This window comes from Pan troglodytes, chromosome 2 (assembly GCF_028858775.2).
Source record: "Pan troglodytes isolate AG18354 chromosome 2, NHGRI_mPanTro3-v2.0_pri, whole genome shotgun sequence".
NCBI classification, from domain to species: Eukaryota; Metazoa; Chordata; class Mammalia; order Primates; family Hominidae; genus Pan; species Pan troglodytes.
The window spans coordinates 79,332,056-79,352,805 of NC_086015.1; the positions used below are offsets into that span (position 1 = coordinate 79,332,056).

Below are 20,750 nucleotides of genomic sequence, written 5' to 3' on the forward strand. Positions count from 1 at the left end.
GCCCCTTCCCATTTCCAGGGGGTTTGTGCAAGCTCTAAATCCCTGGGGCATCTGAATTCCCCTTAAACAAAAGGCTGTCTCCTAACCAAACAGAACCTTCTTGAAGTCAGCAAAATGGCTACTTTGTGGCATAAAAAGGATTCTTCTTCCCATAGCCTTGTTCTCTTTTGGCCTCCCTTCTTCCCAGAACTTAAGAAGCAAATGGGAAGAGAAGTGTGCAAGGAAAAGAATGAAAGGAACGAAGATGTATAATATCCCAAAAAAGATCTCTGACCAGTCATTACTGGTCAGGGTTGCTAGCTGGGAAGCAAGGATCACTGAAACCACAGCCTTTTCCCTGTCTTAGAAGTTATAATCACACTCTAAACATAAAGGTATGGCACCCAAACTACCCACTGTTCCCTCCCAGTGTGGGCCTGGAAACCACACTCTTAGTTACACTATCATCACATGGGTCACATTTTGCCACTAGGAGCTCAATGCTGCGATTCTGGATAGCATTCTTGATCTGGGTCTCCATGTAATTATGACCGACTGTGGGCTGTAGAGGTGGAGAGTTATAAAGCTCTATAATGGCCCTATTAGTAAAATGAGGCTCAAGTTCTATGGTATGGGCATAAATGTACAAGTATATGCTCGGAAATCTTTCTGTAACATGAAGAAACCACATGGTACACAAACCCAACTCTGTACTCTACCTACATAAAATGAAAATATTGGTTATAAATTTTAACACCTACTGTGTACACCTACTGTGATACTATTCCTAATATCCTAAAAATAAATAGGACTCCCAATATCACAGTTGGTGTACACACTGTGATATTATTTGTAATATTCCAGCGGGATGTTACTCCTCAGGTCACAGGGGGTTAATAGCCTGGGTCAGTATTCCTCATATTCCAGGGCGGTGATACTCCTAAAGTCACAGGGTGTGTACCCCCTGTGATGTTATTCATCCTATTCTAGGGAGATGTTACTCCTAATGTCACAGGGATGTACACCCTGTGATATTATTCATAGTATACCAGAGGGATATTAGTACTAATGTCACAATGCATCTACACCTTGTGATATTATTTGTAATATCCTAATGTCACAGGGGGTGTGTTCCGTGTGATATTCTTCCTAACATCCTAGACGGATATTGCTCCTAACGTCACAGGGTGTGTACACCTTGTCACATCATTCATAATATCCTAAAACCACGTTATTCCTCAGGTCACAGGGGGTGTTCACCCTGTGATATTATTCATCATAGTTTTGTGGGATGTTACTCCTAATGTCACATGGGGTGTACACAGAGTCACACAGTGATATGACTTGTAATATTCTATAGAAATTTTACTCATAAATCACAGTGGCTGTACGTACCTCCTGTGATATTATTCGTAATATTCTAGGGGAATGTTACTACTATTGTCACAGGGGGTGTACACACTGTGATATGACTCGTCATATCCTAGCGGGATGTTACTACTAATGTCTCGATGCATGTACACCCTGTGATATTATTTGTAATATCCTAAAGAGATGTTACTACTAAAGTCACAATGCATGTACACCCTCTGATATTATTCGTTATATCCTCAGGGGATGTTACTCCTAATGTCACGTGGGGTGTACTCCCTGTGATATTATTCATAATATCCTGGGGGGGGTGTTACTTTTAATGTCACTGGGGGTGTATATCATGTGTATTCAATGCCTGTGATACTATTCTTAATATCCTAGGGGCATGTTCCTACTAATGTCACATGGGGTGTACACCATGTGTGTACACCTGCTATGATATTATTCCTAATATCCCAGGGGAATGTTACTCCTGATGGCGCAGGAGGTGTACACCACGTGTGTACATGGCCTGTGTTATTATTCATAGTATCCTAAGGGGATGTTTCTTTTAATGTCACAAAGAGTGTACAAAATGTCACAGAAGTTGTACACCTTGTGACGTTATCTGTAATACCCTAGAAGGATGTTACTCCTAATATGTCACAGGGGTGTACACCCTTTGATATTATTTGTAATCTCATAGAGAGATATGACTTCAAATATCACAGTGGATGTACGCACATAGTGTATACCCTGTGATATTATTCATAATATCCTAGGGAGCTACAACTCATGATATCACAGTGCATGTACCCCGTGTGTGCACACCCTTGATATTAGTCATCATATCCAGGGTAAATATTACTCCTAATATCACACAGTGTGCACACCCTGTGATATTTTTCATCATATTTTAGGGAGATATTGCTTCTAATGTCACAGTGGGTGTACTCCATGTGTGTAGACTCTGTGACAGTATATTTTATATCCTAGGGAGGTATTACTCCTAATATCACAGTGGGTGTTCACCTTGTGATATCATTCTTATTGACCTTGCTGCCTTTTTTAACCCACACTACAAAAGGAATGGAACAGATAAGAAGATACTGAGATTAGACCGTGCTGCCATGCGGCCGCTGCAGGACACTTTTAATATCCCTGTTTCTCAGGCTGTAGATGAAGGGATTCAGCATGGGCATGACCACCGTGTACATCACTGAGGCCACTGCAGCCTTTCTCGGGGAAGATGACACATCTGAACTGAGGTACCCTCCAACGCCTGTTCCATAATATCAGCAAACAACTCACAGGTGGGGAAGGCTTTACACCTCCCACAGATGATGAAACCCTCAGAATGGAGGAAACAATTACATGGTAAGAGAAAAGGGTCCCCGAGATGGGAAGAAAACCAAATATGGCAGCAGGGAAATACATGATTATGTGATTGGTGAAGGTGTCACAACATGTGAGATGGGGGAGTTGAGAAGGGTCACAGAGGAAATTAGGAATTCCCACATCCTTGAAGCAGGTCATTTGTAAGGCAATCAAGTTTTGCAGCTGAGCATCTAAAAGACTGAGAAAAAGAAAGAAAAAAAAAAAAGCAAAACTAGGAAGCCACAGAAACACGGGTTCATGATGGCTGAATGATATAGAGGGTGACAGATGGCTACAAACCGGTCATAGGCCATCACACTCAGGAGCATGTCTCTCTTCCATGCCTCCAAAAATGGCAAAGAGAGACATCTGAGTCAGGCAGCCTGCATAGGAGATGGCTCTGCTATGAGACTGGATGTCCACAATGATCTTGGGGATCGTGGTGGAGGTGAAACCGATGTCAGGCAAGGACAGGTTGGAGAGGAAGAAGTACATGGGGGTGTGGAGGTGGGAGTCAGGGCTGACGGCCAGGATGATGAGCAGGTTCCCCAGCACCGTGACCAGGCACATGGACAGGAACAGCCCAGCGAGGACCGGCTGCAGTTCTGGATCCTCTGAGAGTTCGAGGAGGAGGAATATAGAGACACCTGTTAGACTCTGTCGGTCTGTAGAGTTTGGACACCTTTTACCCAGAAAAGAGGGTTGAAAAATCGTAAACAAGTAAACCAACATCCAGCATTGTGTCTGCATTTTGGATAGAAGCAATTCACAAGTAATGTTTTCAGATTCCACAGCAATCCACGCTCAGCAATATTTTGCAGTTCTGACAAACTCAATTGTCTTCTAATGCTTTCATCATTGATTTCTGTGTTATTCACTTCTTGCTGTACACACCTGCCTTAGAGACACTAGATTCAAGAATGTTCCAACAACCAGATCATCATATATAACAAATTGGTAATTGCTAGAAAATACAGCCTATCTTTTCCGAAGAAAAATATGTAATAAAACCATTGTCTTCACTTAAAAAAAAGTTATCCTAATTAAAGGAAATTAAGACCTCAAATATTTTATTCAAATAGATTGATACAAATTCCTTTGATTGAGAACATTTATAAACACTGTATAACAGCTGAGACCATGCCATCTGGAAATGAAATTAAAGTTGATAGTTCATAAGCAGAAAATAGTTCCACAGGCCAGTTAGGTCCTAGTGATTTCATCATTATGTTTTCTAACTTTTCTCCTTGAAGAGAGTAATTGCTTACTCAAATCGGTGGGTCTTGTTTTAAAATTCATGGAAGCTCTAACTCCTGTGCTTAGCTTAGGTGGACTTAGACTTTTCATCAGAAAGTTTTTCCAGACGCGGTGGCTCACGCCTGTAATCCCAGAACTTTGGGAGGCCGAGGAGGGCGGATCACGAGGTCAGGAGATCAAGACCATCCTGGCCAACATGGTGAAATCCCGCCTCTACTAAAAATACAAAACCTTCGCCCGGTATGGTGGCGCGCGCCTGTAGTCCCAGCTACTCGGGAGGCTGAGGCAGGAGAATGGCTTGAACCTGGGAGGCAGAGGCTACAGTGAGCCGAGATCACACCCCTGCACTCCAGCCTGGGCAACGAGAGCAAAACTCCGTCTCAAAAAACAAAAAGCAAAAAGAATCAAGTAAGTCAAAGTGACACTGATGACAGCCAATTTTTGTGAACCAAAGAAGTGTCAATTCAATAATTAACATAGATTTTTACTTTTGCTATCTCCTACGTACCAAGCAAGATATAGCCCCTGCGGAATCAGAAACAAAAGAGACTTGCTTGTTCCTCCCACAATACTCAGTACTTACTGAGTTAAGGACAAAATAAAATGTCCTGTCTGGAATGCAGGGAAACCAGAACTTCAGGTCAGGGGATATTTCCGTTGAATTGTATGGAATTTAAGCCTAAAATGTTAACGAATGTATCTAAAATTCAGTTTGCCTTTACTTTATGCATCCATCATGTAGAGATCACGAAGCGGGCACCCACGATCGGTTTAATCATCGCTCACTTCCATTGGCTCAATTAGAAATCAACTCAGATGAGAGTGCTGAGTCTCAGAGGATGGACATCTCACCCCTTACTGTACAGATAGGTAGAAAGGGTGGTATTGAAAATTAATGGCCAGACTCTCAGTCCCGGGTACTATACATGATGGTCTTCCAACTCTCAAAAAGTTGTGGGTTTTTCTGCTTTTGTTTTTGTTTTTTTGAGACGGAGTCTCGTTCTGTTGCCCAGACTGGAGTGCAGTGGAGTGATCTTGGCTCACTGCAACCTCCGCATCCCAGGTTCAAGCTATTCTCTTGCCACAGCCTGCCGAGTAGCTGAGATTACAGGCGCCCGCCACTACGCCCGGCTCATTTTTTTCTCTTTTTAGGAGAGACGGGGTTTCACCATATTGGCCAGGCTTGTCTCGAACACCTGACCTTGTGATTCGCCTGCCTCAGCCTCCCAAGGTGCTGGGATTACAGGCGTGAGCCACCGCGCCCAGCTTCCAAAAGTTTTAAGCAGAGCTCAGAGGTCTTAACCACAGGCACATCGGAGGAGCATTTTTGAAATGGTTTCCAGCTTCCTCAGTAGGAGTGGAAGCCAAACTCCGAATTTATGGCTCCTTTGAGGAAGTCGAGAGCTGTAAGGAAAGCCAGGAACAGGGGCAAGGGAGAGATGCGTCCCGAATGATCCTGTCCCAATTCTTTCTGGAATTTTTGATGTGATCTCAGCTGCCCTTTCTATACTTGACACAGTGATTGTGGCACCCAGTGGTCTAGCTGTGGTCTACAAGGAACCCCCAAAAGGAATGGCACAGTGAACAGGGGCATAGGCCTGAGTGACAAGGATTTGAGAGGGCAGGTTGGATGCAGGGACAGGACTGGCCAAATGCCATGTGTCTGGACTTAGACTGCCCGGTTCAAATTGGACTCCACCCTTTTTGACTTCATGATCTTGTACAAGTTATATGAAAATGCGTTGCTCCTTTTCTAGTCTGTAAAATAATAATGAAATGTGCACTAATAACTGGGAGACTATGCAGATGAAATGAAACAGGCTGCATAGACCACGGAGCTCAGAGCCTGGCCTTTAGGAAGCCCTCAGTAAGGGTTCATGATGCGTGGTGTCTGTCATCATCCTCTTTATCCTCATCATCACCTTCATAATCTTCTTGTTGTTCTGAGGGAATAGTTTAGAGGGATTCCTTCTCTGCTGTCATGGGTGAGATGTCTATGAAAAGGACAACCAGTGGGGGAGGAAAGCAACATTTTGAATAAGATTTCTGAGACCTCCCACCACAACCAGGAGCAGTATCTCCACAGTCTGCTGAGCTGACAGTTGGCACATTGGTCTCCTCCCATCTGCCCACCGCACTCTCCTGTTTGTCCTGAGGATGAGGAAACAAAACAAGGCTCCTGACTGTCCCTCACCACTCACTGAACTGCTTTTCCTCTCTGCTGGGCTATGACCATGGAGAACAGGTCCACTATCCTCCCTGCGTGGTGCACGTTGGAGGCTCAGACTCCATCCTCAAGGCTGGCCAGAAGACAGGGTGAGACATGAGCCTCCTGATACAGGTGACAGGTGTGGAGCCCACAGCACTGGAACCTCACACTGCAGGGCTGGAGGCACAGACTGAGTATTTACTATTCTATGGCCTGGGGGGCTCAAGGCACAGAGCTCCTCATTAGCCAAAGTCGCCCAAGTTCCCCAACCTCTAAGGATTTCCTCATAATAATGCAAGAAGAAGAAGAGAAAAGTGAGTGTCCACAGAAGCTTTGGGGCTCTTCCTCTAATCAGGAGGAAGCTCGTGTGTACTATTCGCTTCTTTCTTTTCTTTTGAAAGATCCAACTGCTTTAATTTTCACCTTTTATTATGCGAAAATATACCACCTATAAATATGAAAAATGATAAATATATATTATTTCATATGGAATGGCCAGTGTAAACATTAACGATTTCCACTCTTTTTCAGTTTACAGTTTAATCACATTAAGTACATTCACATTGTTTAGCAACCATCACCGCCATCATCTCCAGAACAGTTTTATCTTTCAAAATGGAAATTGCACCCATTGACCAAACTCTCCATTCCTCTCTCTCGCCCACCCCTGGGGACCACCATTTTATTTTGCAAGTCTATGAGTTTAACTACTCTAGACCCTTGATCTCAGTGGAATCATACCGTGTTTAATTTTTTTTTTTGTTTTTGTTTTGGAGACAGAGTCTTTCTCTGTCGCCCAGGCTGGAGTGCAGGGGCGTGGTCTCGGCTCACTGCAACCTCCACATCATGGATTCAAGCCATTCTTGTGTCTCAGTCTCCGGAGTAGCTGGGATTATAGGCGTGCGCCACCACGCCCAGCTAATTTTTGTATTTTTAATAGAGACGAGTTTTCACCATATTGGCCAGGCTGGTCTACAACTCCTGACCTTAAGTGATCCGTCTGCCTCAGCCTTCCAAAGTGCTGGGGTTACAGGTGCGAGCCACTGAACCTGGTCGTCTCTATCCTTTTGGGATTTATTTATTTCACTGACGATTATGTCTTCAAGATTCATCCATGTTGCAGCCTGTGTCAGAAGTGCCTGTCTGGGTTTTTTGGGTTTTTTTTTTTTTTTTTTTGGTTTTGTTTAGTTTGTGTTTGCATGGAGTCTCATTCTGTCGCACAGGCTGGAGTACAGTGGCACAATCTGGGCTCACTGCAACCTCTGCCTCCCGGGTTCAAGCGGTTCTTGTGCCTCAGCCTCCTGAGTAGCTGGGACTATAGGCACACACCACCATGCTCGTCTAATGTTTTGCATTTTCATTAGAGACAGGGTTTCACCAAGATGGCCAGGCTGGTCTTGAATTCCTGACCTCAGGTGATCCGCCCACCTCAGTCTTCCAAGATGCTGGGATTACAGGCGTAAGCCACCGCACCAGCCAGAAGTGCCTGCCTTTTGAAGGCTGAAGAGTCTTCCATTGTATGAATGAACTGCAGTGTGCTTTTTCATTCATCTGTCCATGAACCATTGGGTTGCTTCCACATTTTGGCTGTTGTGAATAATGCTGCTATGAATATGGGTGTACAAATATCTCTTCCACTCCTGGCTTCTAATTCTTTTTGGTAGGTACCCACAAGTGCAACTGTGGGAACATCTGATAATTCTGTTTCTAATTTTTCCAGTACACGCCATACTATTTTTCCTGTTCCTTCATGGTTTTACATTCCCTCCAATCATGTTCAAGCATTCCTACTTCCCTCTAGTTTCACCAATTCTTGTTTGTTTATTACATCCATCCTAATGTGTAGTATCACATTCTTGGTTTGATTTGTGCTTCCCTATGATGAGTGATATTGGACATCATTTTAGATGCTTATTGGCCATTGCTATATCTTCTTTAGGGACTCGTCTACTCAAGTCTTCAGACCATTGTTAATGGGATGCTCTGGGTTTCTTGTTGTTTAGTTCTATCTGTTCTTTCTCTATGATGGATATCAGCCTCTTTCCAGACATACGATTTGCAAATACTTTTCCTCATCCATGGGTTATGTTTTCACTCAGTTCACGGTGTTTTTTGATGCACAAAAGTGTCTGTCATTTAGATGTAATCCAAGGAATCTAATTTTTTTTTGTTGCCTATGCTTTTGGTGTCATATACCAGTAAGCATTGCCCTATCTGATGTCATGGAAATGTGGCCAATGTTTTCTTTTAGGCATATTATACTTTTAGCAGTTGGGGTTAGGGCTTTGATCCGGTTTGTGTTAAGTTTTGTACCTGGTATGACATAGGGTCCACCTTCATTCTTCTGCATGTGGAAATCAAGTTTCCCCAACACCATTTCTTGAAAAGGCTGCTTTTCCACCAATGAACTTTCTTAGCACTCATGTTAAAAATCATTTGAACTCATAGGTGAGAAGTTATTTCTGGGCTCAAAAACAAACAGACAACAGATAAGGATATAGCATGGGCTGGGCGTGGTTGCTCCTGCCTGTAATCCCAGCAGTTTGGGAGGCTGAGGCGGGCAGATCACCTGAGGCCAGGAGTTCAAGACCAGCCTGACCAACAGGGAGAAACCCCCGTCTCTACTACAAATACAGCATTAGCTGGGCGTGCTGGGGCATGCCTGTAATCCCAGCTGCCTGGGAGGTGGAGACAGGAGAATTGCTTGAACCCAGGAGGCAGAGGTTGTGGTGAGCCAAGATGGCACCATTACACTCCAGCCTGGGCAACAAGAGTGAAACTGCATCTCAAAACAGAAAACCAAAACCAAAAAAAACCAGCATGATTTCAAGAGCAAAAAGAGAATAGCTTAGAAACCAGCATAATGAGAAAGGTAGGAAGCTTCTTACCAAAGCATCTGGAAATATGCAAGAAATTCTTGTGTGCTAAAATTTTCATACTGTGCTGTCAAACACTAGAACTCACTTATTCCATCTTTCTGTGTTTTGGGACCCAGTTATCCACTTCTCTTCCTTCCCCATCCCACCCCTTTTCTTCCTAGCGTCTGCTAACCACCTTTATACTTTCCACCTTCCTGAGATTCCTTTTGTGTGTAGGTGTGTGATGGAGTCTCTTTCTGTTGCCCAGGTTGGAGTATACAGGCACAATCCGGGCTCACTTGGACCTCCATCTCCCAAGTTCAAGCAGTTCTTGGGCCTCAGCCCTCCAAGTAGCTGAGACTACAGGCACGCATCACCAGGCCCGGCTAATTTCTTGTGTTTTCAGTAGATACGGGGTTTCACCATGTTGGCCAGGCTTGTCTTGAACTCCTGGACACAAGTGATCCGTGCAACTTGGCCTCCTAAGATGCTGGGATTACAGGCCTGAGCCAATCCACCTGGCCAAGATTTTCTTTCTTGTTCCTGCATATAAGTGAGGACATGTAAGATTTGTCATTCTGTGCCTGGCTTATTTCACTTAACACACAGACCTGCAATCTCATACATTTGGTCTGCAGTGGAGAGGATTTTATTCCTTTTTAGGCTGAATACTACTTCATTGTGTGTGTATACCACAGTTTCTTAATTGAACAAATTTCTAAAAAGCAAATATTTTTTAAAAGTCTCAGAATGTGAAACTTTAGGGATACTCTGCCCATTTTATTCTTTTCTATTTCCCATCTTATGTATATGCAAGTGTATAACAAAGCAGCAATCAGTGTGTGTATAAATCTATCACTTCAACAAATGTAAAATGAAAATGCTAAGTGATGGCTGGGCGCGGTCGCTCACGCCTGTAATCCCAGCACTTTGGGAGGTTGAAACTGGCGGATCATCTGAGGTCAGGAGTTCAAGACCAGCCTGACCAATATGGAGAAACAGTGTCTCTACTAAAAATACAAAACAAAACAAAACAAAACAAAACAAAAATCAGCTGGGCATGGTAGCGCATGCCTGTAATCCCAGCTACTTGGAAGGCTGAGACAGGAGAATCGCTTGAATACGGGAGGCAGAGATGGCAGTGAGCCGAGATCGTGCCATTGCACTCCAGCCTGGGCAACAAGAGTGAAACTCGGTCTCAAAAAAAAAAAAAAAGAAATAAAAAAGAAAATGCTAAATGGTAAGAAAAAACAGCATAATAAAAATTTGTATGGTGTTGATGGACAATTCATTGGAAGATAATATTTGAAGAAATCATATTGCAATTAACTTCTGTTCTTACTCATTGGAACTTGATGCCTCTAAAAACATTGGAACCACCTCTGGTGCTTTAAAAAAAAAAAAAAAGCCACATACCCACACAGGCCCAAGTAAATCAGAATCTCAGCTAATGAGACCCAGGACTCATCATTTGTAAGCTCACCAGGTGATTTGACTCAAAGCCAAGATTGAGGATGGGTGACATGGATCTCTACACATAACCTGCCTAAACAGATTCTCTAGAAGCAGTTTATAAAGAAATTCCACATGAACTCTGGAAGAGGATATGAATTTGATGTACAGTATGTCCTCACTTAACATCTTTGAAAGTCTCTTGGAATCTTCACCTTTAAGCAAAGTTATGGATACTGAAACCACTTATTCCTCATCAACATTATAACTAGACAACTTTGAACGCACCAATGGTGTTGGAGGACCAGCTGTACATTGTTTCCATAAAGTCAGTTTTCAGGGAATTCCAAAGTGAAGTGAGGACATCGTGTATATAAGTGATGGTTGTGATTCCACCTAGATGACAGGCTTATTGCTCAGAAACTAAAGGAGGCCGCCTAGGTATAGAGGACTCAGTCATGAGGTTTCTGCTAAACAAAGGATCCCAGAATACTCACCCATTCCAGTTAAAGGCATAACGAAGAAAGCAATATTCACATAGCAAATGTGGAAAGGAATAAAAGCCATCAAGCAACAAAAAAAAATGTGACTAAGGGGCAGGATTTGCAGATGTAGGGATTTAATGTGGTTGCCCTTCCTTACAGACACAAGAAAAAGGATGGAAGAGATCATGAGATTCAACTGTTGTGCTGCGCAGCCTCCACGGGGCACTTTGAATGTCCCTGTTTCTCAGGCTGCAGATGAAAGGGTTCAGCATGGGGGTGACCACAGCGTACATCACTGAAGCCACCACACCATTGCTGGGAGGTGGTGACACAGCTGAAGTCAGGTACATGCCAATGCCTGTTCCGTAAAATAAGCAAACAACTGCCAGGTGAGAGCCACAGGTGGAGAAGCCTTTATACTTCCCATCTGATGGTGACATCCTTAGAATGGAGGGGACGATTTTACAGTAAGACAAAAGGATCCCTGAAATGGGAAGAAAACCAAACATAATACTATCTAAATATATGAATATGCTATTGATGACGCCGTCAGAACAGGCAAGGTTGAGAAGCTGAGATGGCTCACAGACAAAATTAGAGATTTCCACATTCTTGAAGAAGGTGAATTGTAACACAATCCAACTGTGCAGCTGGGAATCCAACAGGCTAAGGAAAAAGGACACCAAAACTAAGAAGACACAGTGGTGAGGATTCACGATGACTGGGTAGTGCAGGGGGTGACAGATGGCCAAAAATTGGTCATAGGCCATCACAGTCAGGAGCATGTCTTCTATACATGCAAAAAGGACCAAGAAAGACATCTGTGTCAGGCAGCCCGCATAAGAGATGACTCTGCTATGCGACTGCATGTCCACAATCATCTTGGGAACCGTGGCCGAGGTGAAACCGATGTCAATCCAGCGCAGGTTGGAGAGGACGAAGTACATGGAGGTGTGGAGGTGGGAGTCAAAGCTGACAGCCAGGATGATGAGCAGGTTCCTCAGCACCATGACCGGGTACATGGACAGGGACAGCCCAGCGAGGACGGGCTGCAGTTCTGGATCCTCTGAGATTCCCAGGAGGAGGAATTCTCAGACACCTGTGAGATTCCGTGGCTCTGTGTGACTTGGACGCCTTGAGAAGAAAAGAGGATTGGAAAAATAAAAGATAAAAACCAGCGCTTAATGCTGTGTGTATATTTTGGATGCAAGCAATTCACAAGAAACATTTTCAAACTTGAGGGCCATACACCATCAGCAATATTTCTCAGTTGTGACAAACCCAAAAATCTCAGAATTATTACATGATTTACCTTTTTGCTCTTCAACTCTTTCTGTACATACTACTTTAGAGAAAATCCACTGAAGAATGTTAGAAGACCAAAACATAACATATAACAAATCCATGATCTCAGTAAAACATGGCCTACTCTTTTCAGAGAAAATAAAATGCAATAAACATATTCTTCTCTCTTCAAGAAAAAGATCTCAATCTAATTGAAAGAAATTAAGAAGCAGTGGAATACACTCTATTTCATTCTGACACGATGCTACAAATTCCTTTGATGTAGAATATTTAAAAGGATGATACAAGAGCTAGGACCGCATTATCTAAAAATGAAATCGAACCTTAGAGTTCTTAATCGGAAGACCCTTTAACATGCCAGTTACTTTTCATATTTATTATCATCCTTAGGTTTTCTGACATCATTTCTTCATAAAGGTACATGCACACTCAAATATGGGAGCTGTGTTTCTAAATGAATTGAATATGTAACTCTTGTCCGAGCGTGATGGCTCACACCTGCAATCCCAGCACTTTGGGAGGCCGAGGCTGATGGATCACCTGAGGTCAGGGGTTCCAGACCAGCCTAGCCAACGTGGTGAAACCCAGTCTCTAGTGAAAATAGAAAAAATTAGCCGGGCGTGGTGGCGGGTAACCCTAGCTACTCGGGAGGCTGAAGCAGGTGAATCCCTTAGAACATGGAAGGCAGAGATTGTACACCCTATGATAGGATTTTTGATATCCTAGGGAGATGTTGCTCCTGACATCACAGTGGGCCTACACCCTGTGATATTATTTGTAATATCCTAGAAAGATATTGCCCCTAATATCACAGTGGCTGTACACCCTGTGATATTAATTGTAATATCCTACAGAGATATCACTCCTAATAATACAGTGAGTGTACACCCTGTGATATTATTCATAATATATGATGGAGATAGGACTCCTGATATCACAGTGAGTGTGCACCATGTTTATACACCCTGTGATATTATTTGTAACAACGTAGACAAATATTATAGCTAATATCAACGTGGGTGTACACCTTGTGATGTTATTTGTTATACACTAGCTAGATATTACTCCTAACATCACAGTGAGTGTACATCATGTGTGCATACATTGTGAAATTATTTGTAATACCCTAGGAAGATATTACTCCTTGTATCACAGTGGGTGTACTCCATGGGATATTATTTGTAATCACCTAGGGATTTACGATTCTTTATATTACAGTGGGTGTACACTCTGTGATGTTCTTTGTGATGTCCTAGGAAGATATTACTCCTAATAGCAAAGAGGATGTACACCATGTACATCATAATATCCCAGAGAGATATTTCTCCTAATATCACAGTGGGTGTACACTCTGTGATGTTATTTGTACTATCCTAGAGAGATATTGCTCCCAGTATCACAGTGGGTGTACACCCTGTGATATTATTCATAATATCCTAGAGAGATATTACCTGTAATATCACAGTTTCTGTACACCCCGTGGTATTATTCATAATATCCCAGGGAGATATTATCCCTAACATCACAGAGCATGTACACCATGGGTGGACACCCTGTGATGTTATTGGTAATATCCTAGGGGGATATTACCCTTAATGTCACATTGGGTGTTCACCATGTGTGTACACACTGAGATGTTACCCATAATATCTAGGGAGAAATTACAGTGGGTGTACATCATGTGTTTCTATTCTGTGATGCTATTGGTAATATCTTAGAAAGTTATGAGCCCTAGTGCCACAGTGGGTGTATACCATGTGTGTCCACTCTGTGATGTTATTGGTATTATCCTAGGGAGATAGTTCTCATAACATCACCGTGGGTGTACATCATGTATGTACTCCCTGTGGTCTTATTGGTTATGTCCTGGGTTGACAGTACTCCTAATATCACCGTGGGTGCACACTATGTGTGTAAATTCTGTGATGGTATTCATAATATCCTAGGGAGATATCACTCCTGATGTCATAGTGGGTGTACAGCCTTGTGATATTCTTGGTAGTATCCTTGGGACGTATTACTCCTGTTATCACAGTGGGTGTACACCCTGTGATAGTATTTGTAATATCCTAGGGAAATATCATTGTATACCCTGTGATATTGTTTGGGACATTTGAGAGAGCTATTTCTCTTAAAGTCAGAGTGGGTGTACATCCTGTAATATTCTTCCTAATATCACAGTGGGTGTACACCGTGAGTGATATTTTTTTCTAATATCCAGCGGGGGAGAGGATGATATTGCTTCCAATATCACAGAAGGTGTACACCCCCCTGTGATATTGTTCCTAATATCCAGGGAAGGAGATGATGACATTATTCCCAATATCACTGGGGGTGTACCACCTCCCGCCGGGATATTGTTCTTAATATCCGGAGGTGGAGAGAATGACGTTACTCCCAATATCACAGGGGGTGTGCACCACCCCTTTTTGTAAACACCCCCTGTGATATTGTTCCAAATGGCCCGTGAAAGAGTAAATATGACTCCCATTACCGCGGGGGGTGTTCAGCCCTGATGATATTGTTTTCTAACATCCAGGGAAGGAGAGTATGCTATTACTCCCAATATCGCAGGGGTTGTACACCCTTTTGTGTTTTTGTGCCCAATATCCAGGAAAATAGAGGATGATATTACTCCCAATATCGAAGTAATTGTACAGCACCCCTGTGATATTCTTCCTAATATCCAGAAAGGAAAAGAATGATATTACTCCCAACAGCATAGGAAATGTATACCCACACTGTGATATCTTTCCCAATATCCAGGTGGGGAGAGGATCATATTACTTCCAATGTCGCAGGGTGTGTACACCCCCTCTGTGATCTCGTTGCTAACATCCAGGTTTGGGGAGGACGACATTACTCCCAATATCACAGGGGGAGTACACACCCCCGTGACCTTGTTAGTCATTTCCTGGGTGGAGAGGATGATATTCCTCCCAATATTGCAGGAGGTGTACACACCCCTGTGAAAATCTTCCTCATATCCAGAAGGAGAGAGGATGATATTACTCCCAGTACCGCAGGGGGTTTACACAGCCCTGTGATACTCTTCCTAATATCCACAGGGAGAGAGGATGATATGACTCCCAATATCGTAGGGGGTGTACACAACCCTGTGATATTGCTCCTAATATCCAGAGCGAAAGAGGATGATATGACGCTCAATATCGCAGGGGGTGTACACCCCTCCTGTCCTATTGTTCTGAATACCCTGGGAGGGAGAGGATAAGCTTACGTTGAATATCGCAGGGAATGTACACCCTCCCCCTCTGATACCCTTCCTAATGTCCAGGGGAAGAAAGGAAAATTTTATTCCCAATATCGCAGAGGCAGTACACCGCACCTGTGATGTTGTTCCCAATATGCAATGGGGGAGAGGATGATACTACTCTCAATATCGCAGGGCTGTTCACATCCCCAGTGACATTTTTCCTAATATCTAGGGGAGAGACAGTTATATGACAGCAAAGGTTGAAGGGTCTGTATATCCCTTCCTGATATTGTTCCTAATATCCAGGGGGGAAGAGGATGATATCAAATATGAAAGGGAGTGTACACCCCCCACCCCTACGTTATTGTTCTTAATGTTCGTGAGGGGAGACGATGATATTACTCCAAATATCGCAGGGGTTGTTAACACCCCTCTGTGATATTGTTTCCGATATCCGGGGGGGAGAAAATCATATTACTTCCAATATTGCAGGTGGGGTATACCCCAGCTGAAATATGGCACTGAATATCCAAAGAGGGAGAGGATGGTATTAATACCAATATCGAAGTGTGTGTACATGCCCCTTGTGATATGGTTTTTAATATCCAGTGGGCAGGAGGATGATATTAGTCCCAACATCCTAGAGGATGTACACTACCACTGTGATATTGTCCCTAACTTCCAGAGGGGAGAGGATGATATCACTCCCAATATCTCAGAAGTTGTACATCCCCCATGATCCTGTTCATCATATCCAGGGAGGCACAGGATGACATTCCATTGAATTTCGCGACAGGTGTACACGCACAGTGTGATATTGTTCCTAATATCCAAGAAGGGAGAGGATGATATTACTCCCAATAAAGCAGTGGGTGTACATCACCCCTGTGTTATTGTCTCTAATATCCGGGGCCGGGGGAGGTGGGGAGAGGATAACATTCCCTCAAATTTAGCAGGTGGTTTGACGCCCCTTGTGGTGTTGTTTTCAATATCAGCGGGGAAGACAATGGTACTATTTTTGATAGTCTGATTCATCCGCTCCACCTTTCCGGAACTCTGAGGCCGGGAGGCGGCATGCAGTTTCCGTGTGATCCCCAATACCTTTGCCGTCTTCTGTACCAAGGCAGCCAAAAATGCAGGACTGTCGTCTGAGCCGATCTGTAAGGGCGGTCAAAATCTAGGAATCACATCTCGAAGAAGCACAGGGGTTACTTCACGAGCTTTCTCAGTTGGTGTTGGATAGGCCTCCACCCACCCAGAGTAGGTACGCCCAAGAACTAGTACATACTTGTTACCTCCACACTTTGGCATCTCTGTGAAGTCCACCTGGAGACCTTCAAAGAGGGCTGCTCCATAAGCTCGTATGCCGGGCGGAACGGCTGGATCTTGCCTCGCATCATGCTGTCGGCAGGTAACACACCGCTGCCTCACCGTTTTGGCAAGGGCTGAGAAACGCGAGATGTAGAAATACCAGCCTAACAACTTTTCCAATGACAGTTGACCTTGATGGGTGGTTTCTTGCACAGCCAGTACAACTGCAGCTCCTAGCAGCTGTGGCACAGCTACTCTCCCATCTGGTAACTGAATCCATCCTTCCTTCATCACTTGTCCTTCCCTCTACCTGGAGAAAGTCCTTTTCTTCTTTAGAAGAAGCAGGTCCAAGATCAGGTGCTTGAGGGAACACTGATGCCCAGAAGGGGGCATATGCTGCTTTTCGAGCCTCTGAGTCAGCGCGGGGATTCCCCAAACCCAGCAAGGTGGAAGCTCGCTGGTGTCCTCTGCAATGCATAACTGCCACCTTGTGGGGTTTCCATACTGCTTCTAATCATTGCAAGATTTCTTGTTGATATTTTCTGTCTTTTCCCCCAGAGTTCAACAGGACCTTTTTTTTCTATCATGCTCCATGCACTTGAAGGGTTAAAAAGACATACCTAGATTCAGTGTAAATGTTTACAGTCTCACCCTCGCTGAGTTCTAAGGCACGAATTAAAGCAATGAGTTCAGCTTTCTGGGCTGAAGTGGCCTGGGGCAACGATCTGGCTTCAACAACAGTGTCCAGGGTTACCACTGCATGCCCTGCACCTCTCTCTCCTTGGGGGTTGAAGAAGCTGCTCCCATCCACGTATAGTTCCCAATCTACTGATGCCCAAGGCTGGTCCCGGAGGTCAGGTCTGCTAGAGTCAATTGAGTCCAACACTTCTACACAATCAGGCTCGACACGGCTCTCTGATACTGGGAGCAAGGTGGCGGGGTGTAGGGTGTTGCAAACTTCAATGGTTATACGGGGATTTTTGCAGAGCAGTTTGGTACTTGGTGAGTCTGGCATTCGTTAGCCAATGATGTCCTTTAGTATTCATTAAAGTCACCACAGCACGGGAGGCCTTTATGTCCAGGTTTTTACCAAGAGTCAGCTTATTTGCTTCTTGTACTGGCAGGGCAGTTGCTGCCAAGGCCCTCAAACAGGGGGGCCATCCTTTAGAAACCCCATCTAGTTGTTTAGAGGGGTAGGCCACCAGCCTTGGTCAGGCCCCCACAGTTTGGGTTCAAAGTCCAGCTGCCATCTTTTCTCTCTCTGATGCATAGAATGGAAAAGGCTTTGTCAGATCAGGTAGCCCCAGAGCTGGGGCTGCCAGAAGTTTTTCCTTTAACTCATGAAAGACTTGCTGTTGTTGGGATCCACATTTCCAAAGTTTCCCGGTCCCCACCCCCTTTGTGACCTCATACAAAGGCTTGGATAATACTGCAAAGTTTGGGATCCACAGTCTACAAAACCCCACAGCTCCTAAGAATTCTCTCACCTGCCTTCTGCTCTTAGGTTCTGCTAGATTGCAAATGACCTGCTTTCTTTCTGATCCCGGGCTGCGTTCTGACCCCTGTCGGATAGTCAATCCCAAGTAACGTACCTGCTGTTGGCAGATCTGAGCTTTCTTCTTGGACACCTTCTACCCACAGTCCTCCAGGTGCCGGTGTAGGGCATCTGTTCCCTTGGCACACCCGACTGCCGTGGGGTGTCCCAGCAGAAGGTCATCAACCTACTGGAGCAACACGCAGCCTAGGCCTCTGCTGGGAAACTTCTGGAGGTCTCGAGCCAACGCCTCCCCGAAGATGGTGGGGGAGTTCTTGAACCCTTGGGGAAGCCCGGTCCAAGTGTACTGAGTAGTGACAACTGACTCCGGATCTTCCCACTGAAAGGCAAACAGCTTCTGCCTCTCAGGGGCTAATCTGATAGGAAAGAAAGTGTCTTTCAGGTCCAAGCAGGTGAACCAGCTGTTCTCAGCTGGCAGCAACCCCAACAATGTGGACGGGTTAGGTACTGTTGGATGTAAAGTCAGTGTAGCTTGATGAAGCAAGCGCAAATCCTGTACCAGCCGGTAGTCCTTGGTCCGTGGCTTGGGAACAGGCAGGAGGGGAGTGTTCCATGGAGACTGACAAGGAACAATAATTCCATAAGTTCTTAGGTGCTTGAGACAGACCTGGATACCTTGAAGGGCACCTCTGGGGACCGGCTCCTGTTTTTGCCTCACCGGCTCTGCCCCAGTCTTAACTGGCCAATCCCGGAGGGTTGTCTTCTGCCTGTACTCTTGGCCATGGCTTAGCCAGAGCTGGTCTTCTCTCTTGGCCCGGCTCAGTTAAGAAAAGTCTCCATTCCTCCTCTCGGGGGACCATAAGGGTCATAATGACTCCCGTTCCGGGTAACTTTAGCAGCGAAGAGCCATGCTCTGTCAAAGAGAGAGTGGCTCTCAGCTTGCTGAGCAAGTCCCTTCCCAAAAAGGTCAAGGGACAGTCAGGCATGTACCAAAACTGATGAATGACTTTAAGGCCTCCTACAGTACAAGTCTGAGGCAAGCAGAAAGCTAGCTTTGCTGAAACCCCTGTGGCTCCGATGACGTCAATAGTCTTTTTGGATAAGGGGGTGACCGGGGCGGTTACTAGCGACTGTTGCACACCGCTATCTACAAGAAAGTCAATGTCTCCACCCCTGACTGTCATTCTGACCAGACGCTCTTTGGGGACGCTTGAGCGCGGTCTCCCTCAGTCCAAGAACCCTTCTGCCAGGTTTAGCAGGGCCCCTTCCTCCTTGTCCGGGGCCTCCTGCTCTGAGTCACCTTGTTTTCTTTTGAGCTGAGGGCATTTGTTCTTACACTGTCCTATTTCTTTACAATCAGCACACTGGTTACGCTGCAAACTCTGACAGCCAAGCTGAGTTTCTTTCCCAGGGCCCCCCTTCCCTTGCCTCTTTGGGGGGGCCCCTCTGATTGCTGCAGCTGACAAACAGGTCGGCGTGTCACCAGGCCTGACCTCCATTCTCTTTGCCGTTTTCCTTACGGCTTACTGCATCCCTGTTTACAAACACCTGGCTAGCTATTTCTAGTAATTGTGATGTATTCATCCCTGCAAGGCCAGCCTGTTTCTGCAGCTTTCTTCTCATGTCTTCTGCGCTTTGACGGATTAAAGCCATGTGAATCATGCGCTGATTTTCAGGGCTATCGGGATCAAAGAGAGTATACATACGATAGGCCTACCACAGTCTCTCGTACAATTGTGCAGGACTTTCTTCTTTTCCCTGAATGACCACAGAGAGTTTGTTAACGTTTGTGGCCTTCTGAGCTCCACTCATTAATCCTTCCAAGAGAGCTTCCCTGTCTCAGTTTAGCCTTTGCATATCCTCTCTTTCATGTGGGTCCAACTGGGGGTCGGTTCCTGGCCACTGGGTCCTTCCATACTCTTGGGGGTTTTGATAATCAGCTGGTGCATGTTCCTCTAGCCACTTAGTTGCTGCTTGGAGGACTCTCCACCTTTCTTCGCTGTTAAAGAGGAACATGAGCAACTGGTGTCAATCAGCCCAGGTGGGGTTGTGGGTCTGGATAACAGCTTGGAGCAAATCAATTAGGGCTTGTGGCTTTTCGGTATAGGGCGGTGTATTGTTTTTCCAGTTGAGAAGGTCCACACAGGTGAAGGGCTGGTACCCAAAAACACGCCTCTCCACCACGTGACCATCCTCATCTATCCCAGTATACCGCTGCTCTCTCAGGGGCATTTGTGTCCCCATTTTGGGTCATAAACGAGCTGCCGAGGGAGGGGTGCAATGGCGCAATGCGACTTACCGCAATTAATAATCTTAATTATTAATTGACACTAATAATTATCAATATTAATAACCCATAATATAATTTTTAAAATCAATACCGATAATGATAATAATATTAAATAGTTATACTAACGATAAGAATACATGATTAATATTAATGATTAATGATACC

General features: G+C 44.6%; 1 protein-coding gene across 3 annotated transcripts; it reads right to left on the reverse strand.

Moving 5' to 3' along the window:
• Positions 1-11,082: 11,082 nt before the first annotated feature.
• LOC107970484 (olfactory receptor 7E24-like) lies at positions 11,083-19,120 on the reverse strand. Of its 3 annotated transcripts, XM_054682602.1 has the most exons (3): positions 16,785-18,160; positions 16,591-16,647; positions 11,105-12,104 (listed from the first exon to the last, which is right to left on the reverse strand). In XM_054682602.1, exon 3 carries the CDS (start codon positions 11,990-11,992, stop codon positions 11,105-11,107), a length of 888 nt encoding a protein of 295 aa, XP_054538577.1. In that variant the 5' UTR covers positions 11,993-12,104; positions 16,591-16,647; positions 16,785-18,160. The 3 variants fall into 3 exon arrangements, 2 of the variants coding, with proteins under 2 accessions (XP_054538577.1, XP_063662636.1); XR_010155454.1 differs by lacking the exon at positions 16,591-16,647 and having other exon boundaries at positions 11,083-12,104; positions 16,785-19,120; XM_063806566.1 differs by having other exon boundaries at positions 16,591-18,198.
• Positions 19,121-20,750: the final 1,630 nt, after the last annotated feature.

What these genes read in the sequence shown, in the direction of transcription:
- LOC107970484 (XM_063806566.1), bottom strand. Translation starts at nt 11,992, where the DNA reads ATGTACCCGGTCATGGTGCTGAGGAACCTGCTCATCATCCTGGCTGTC.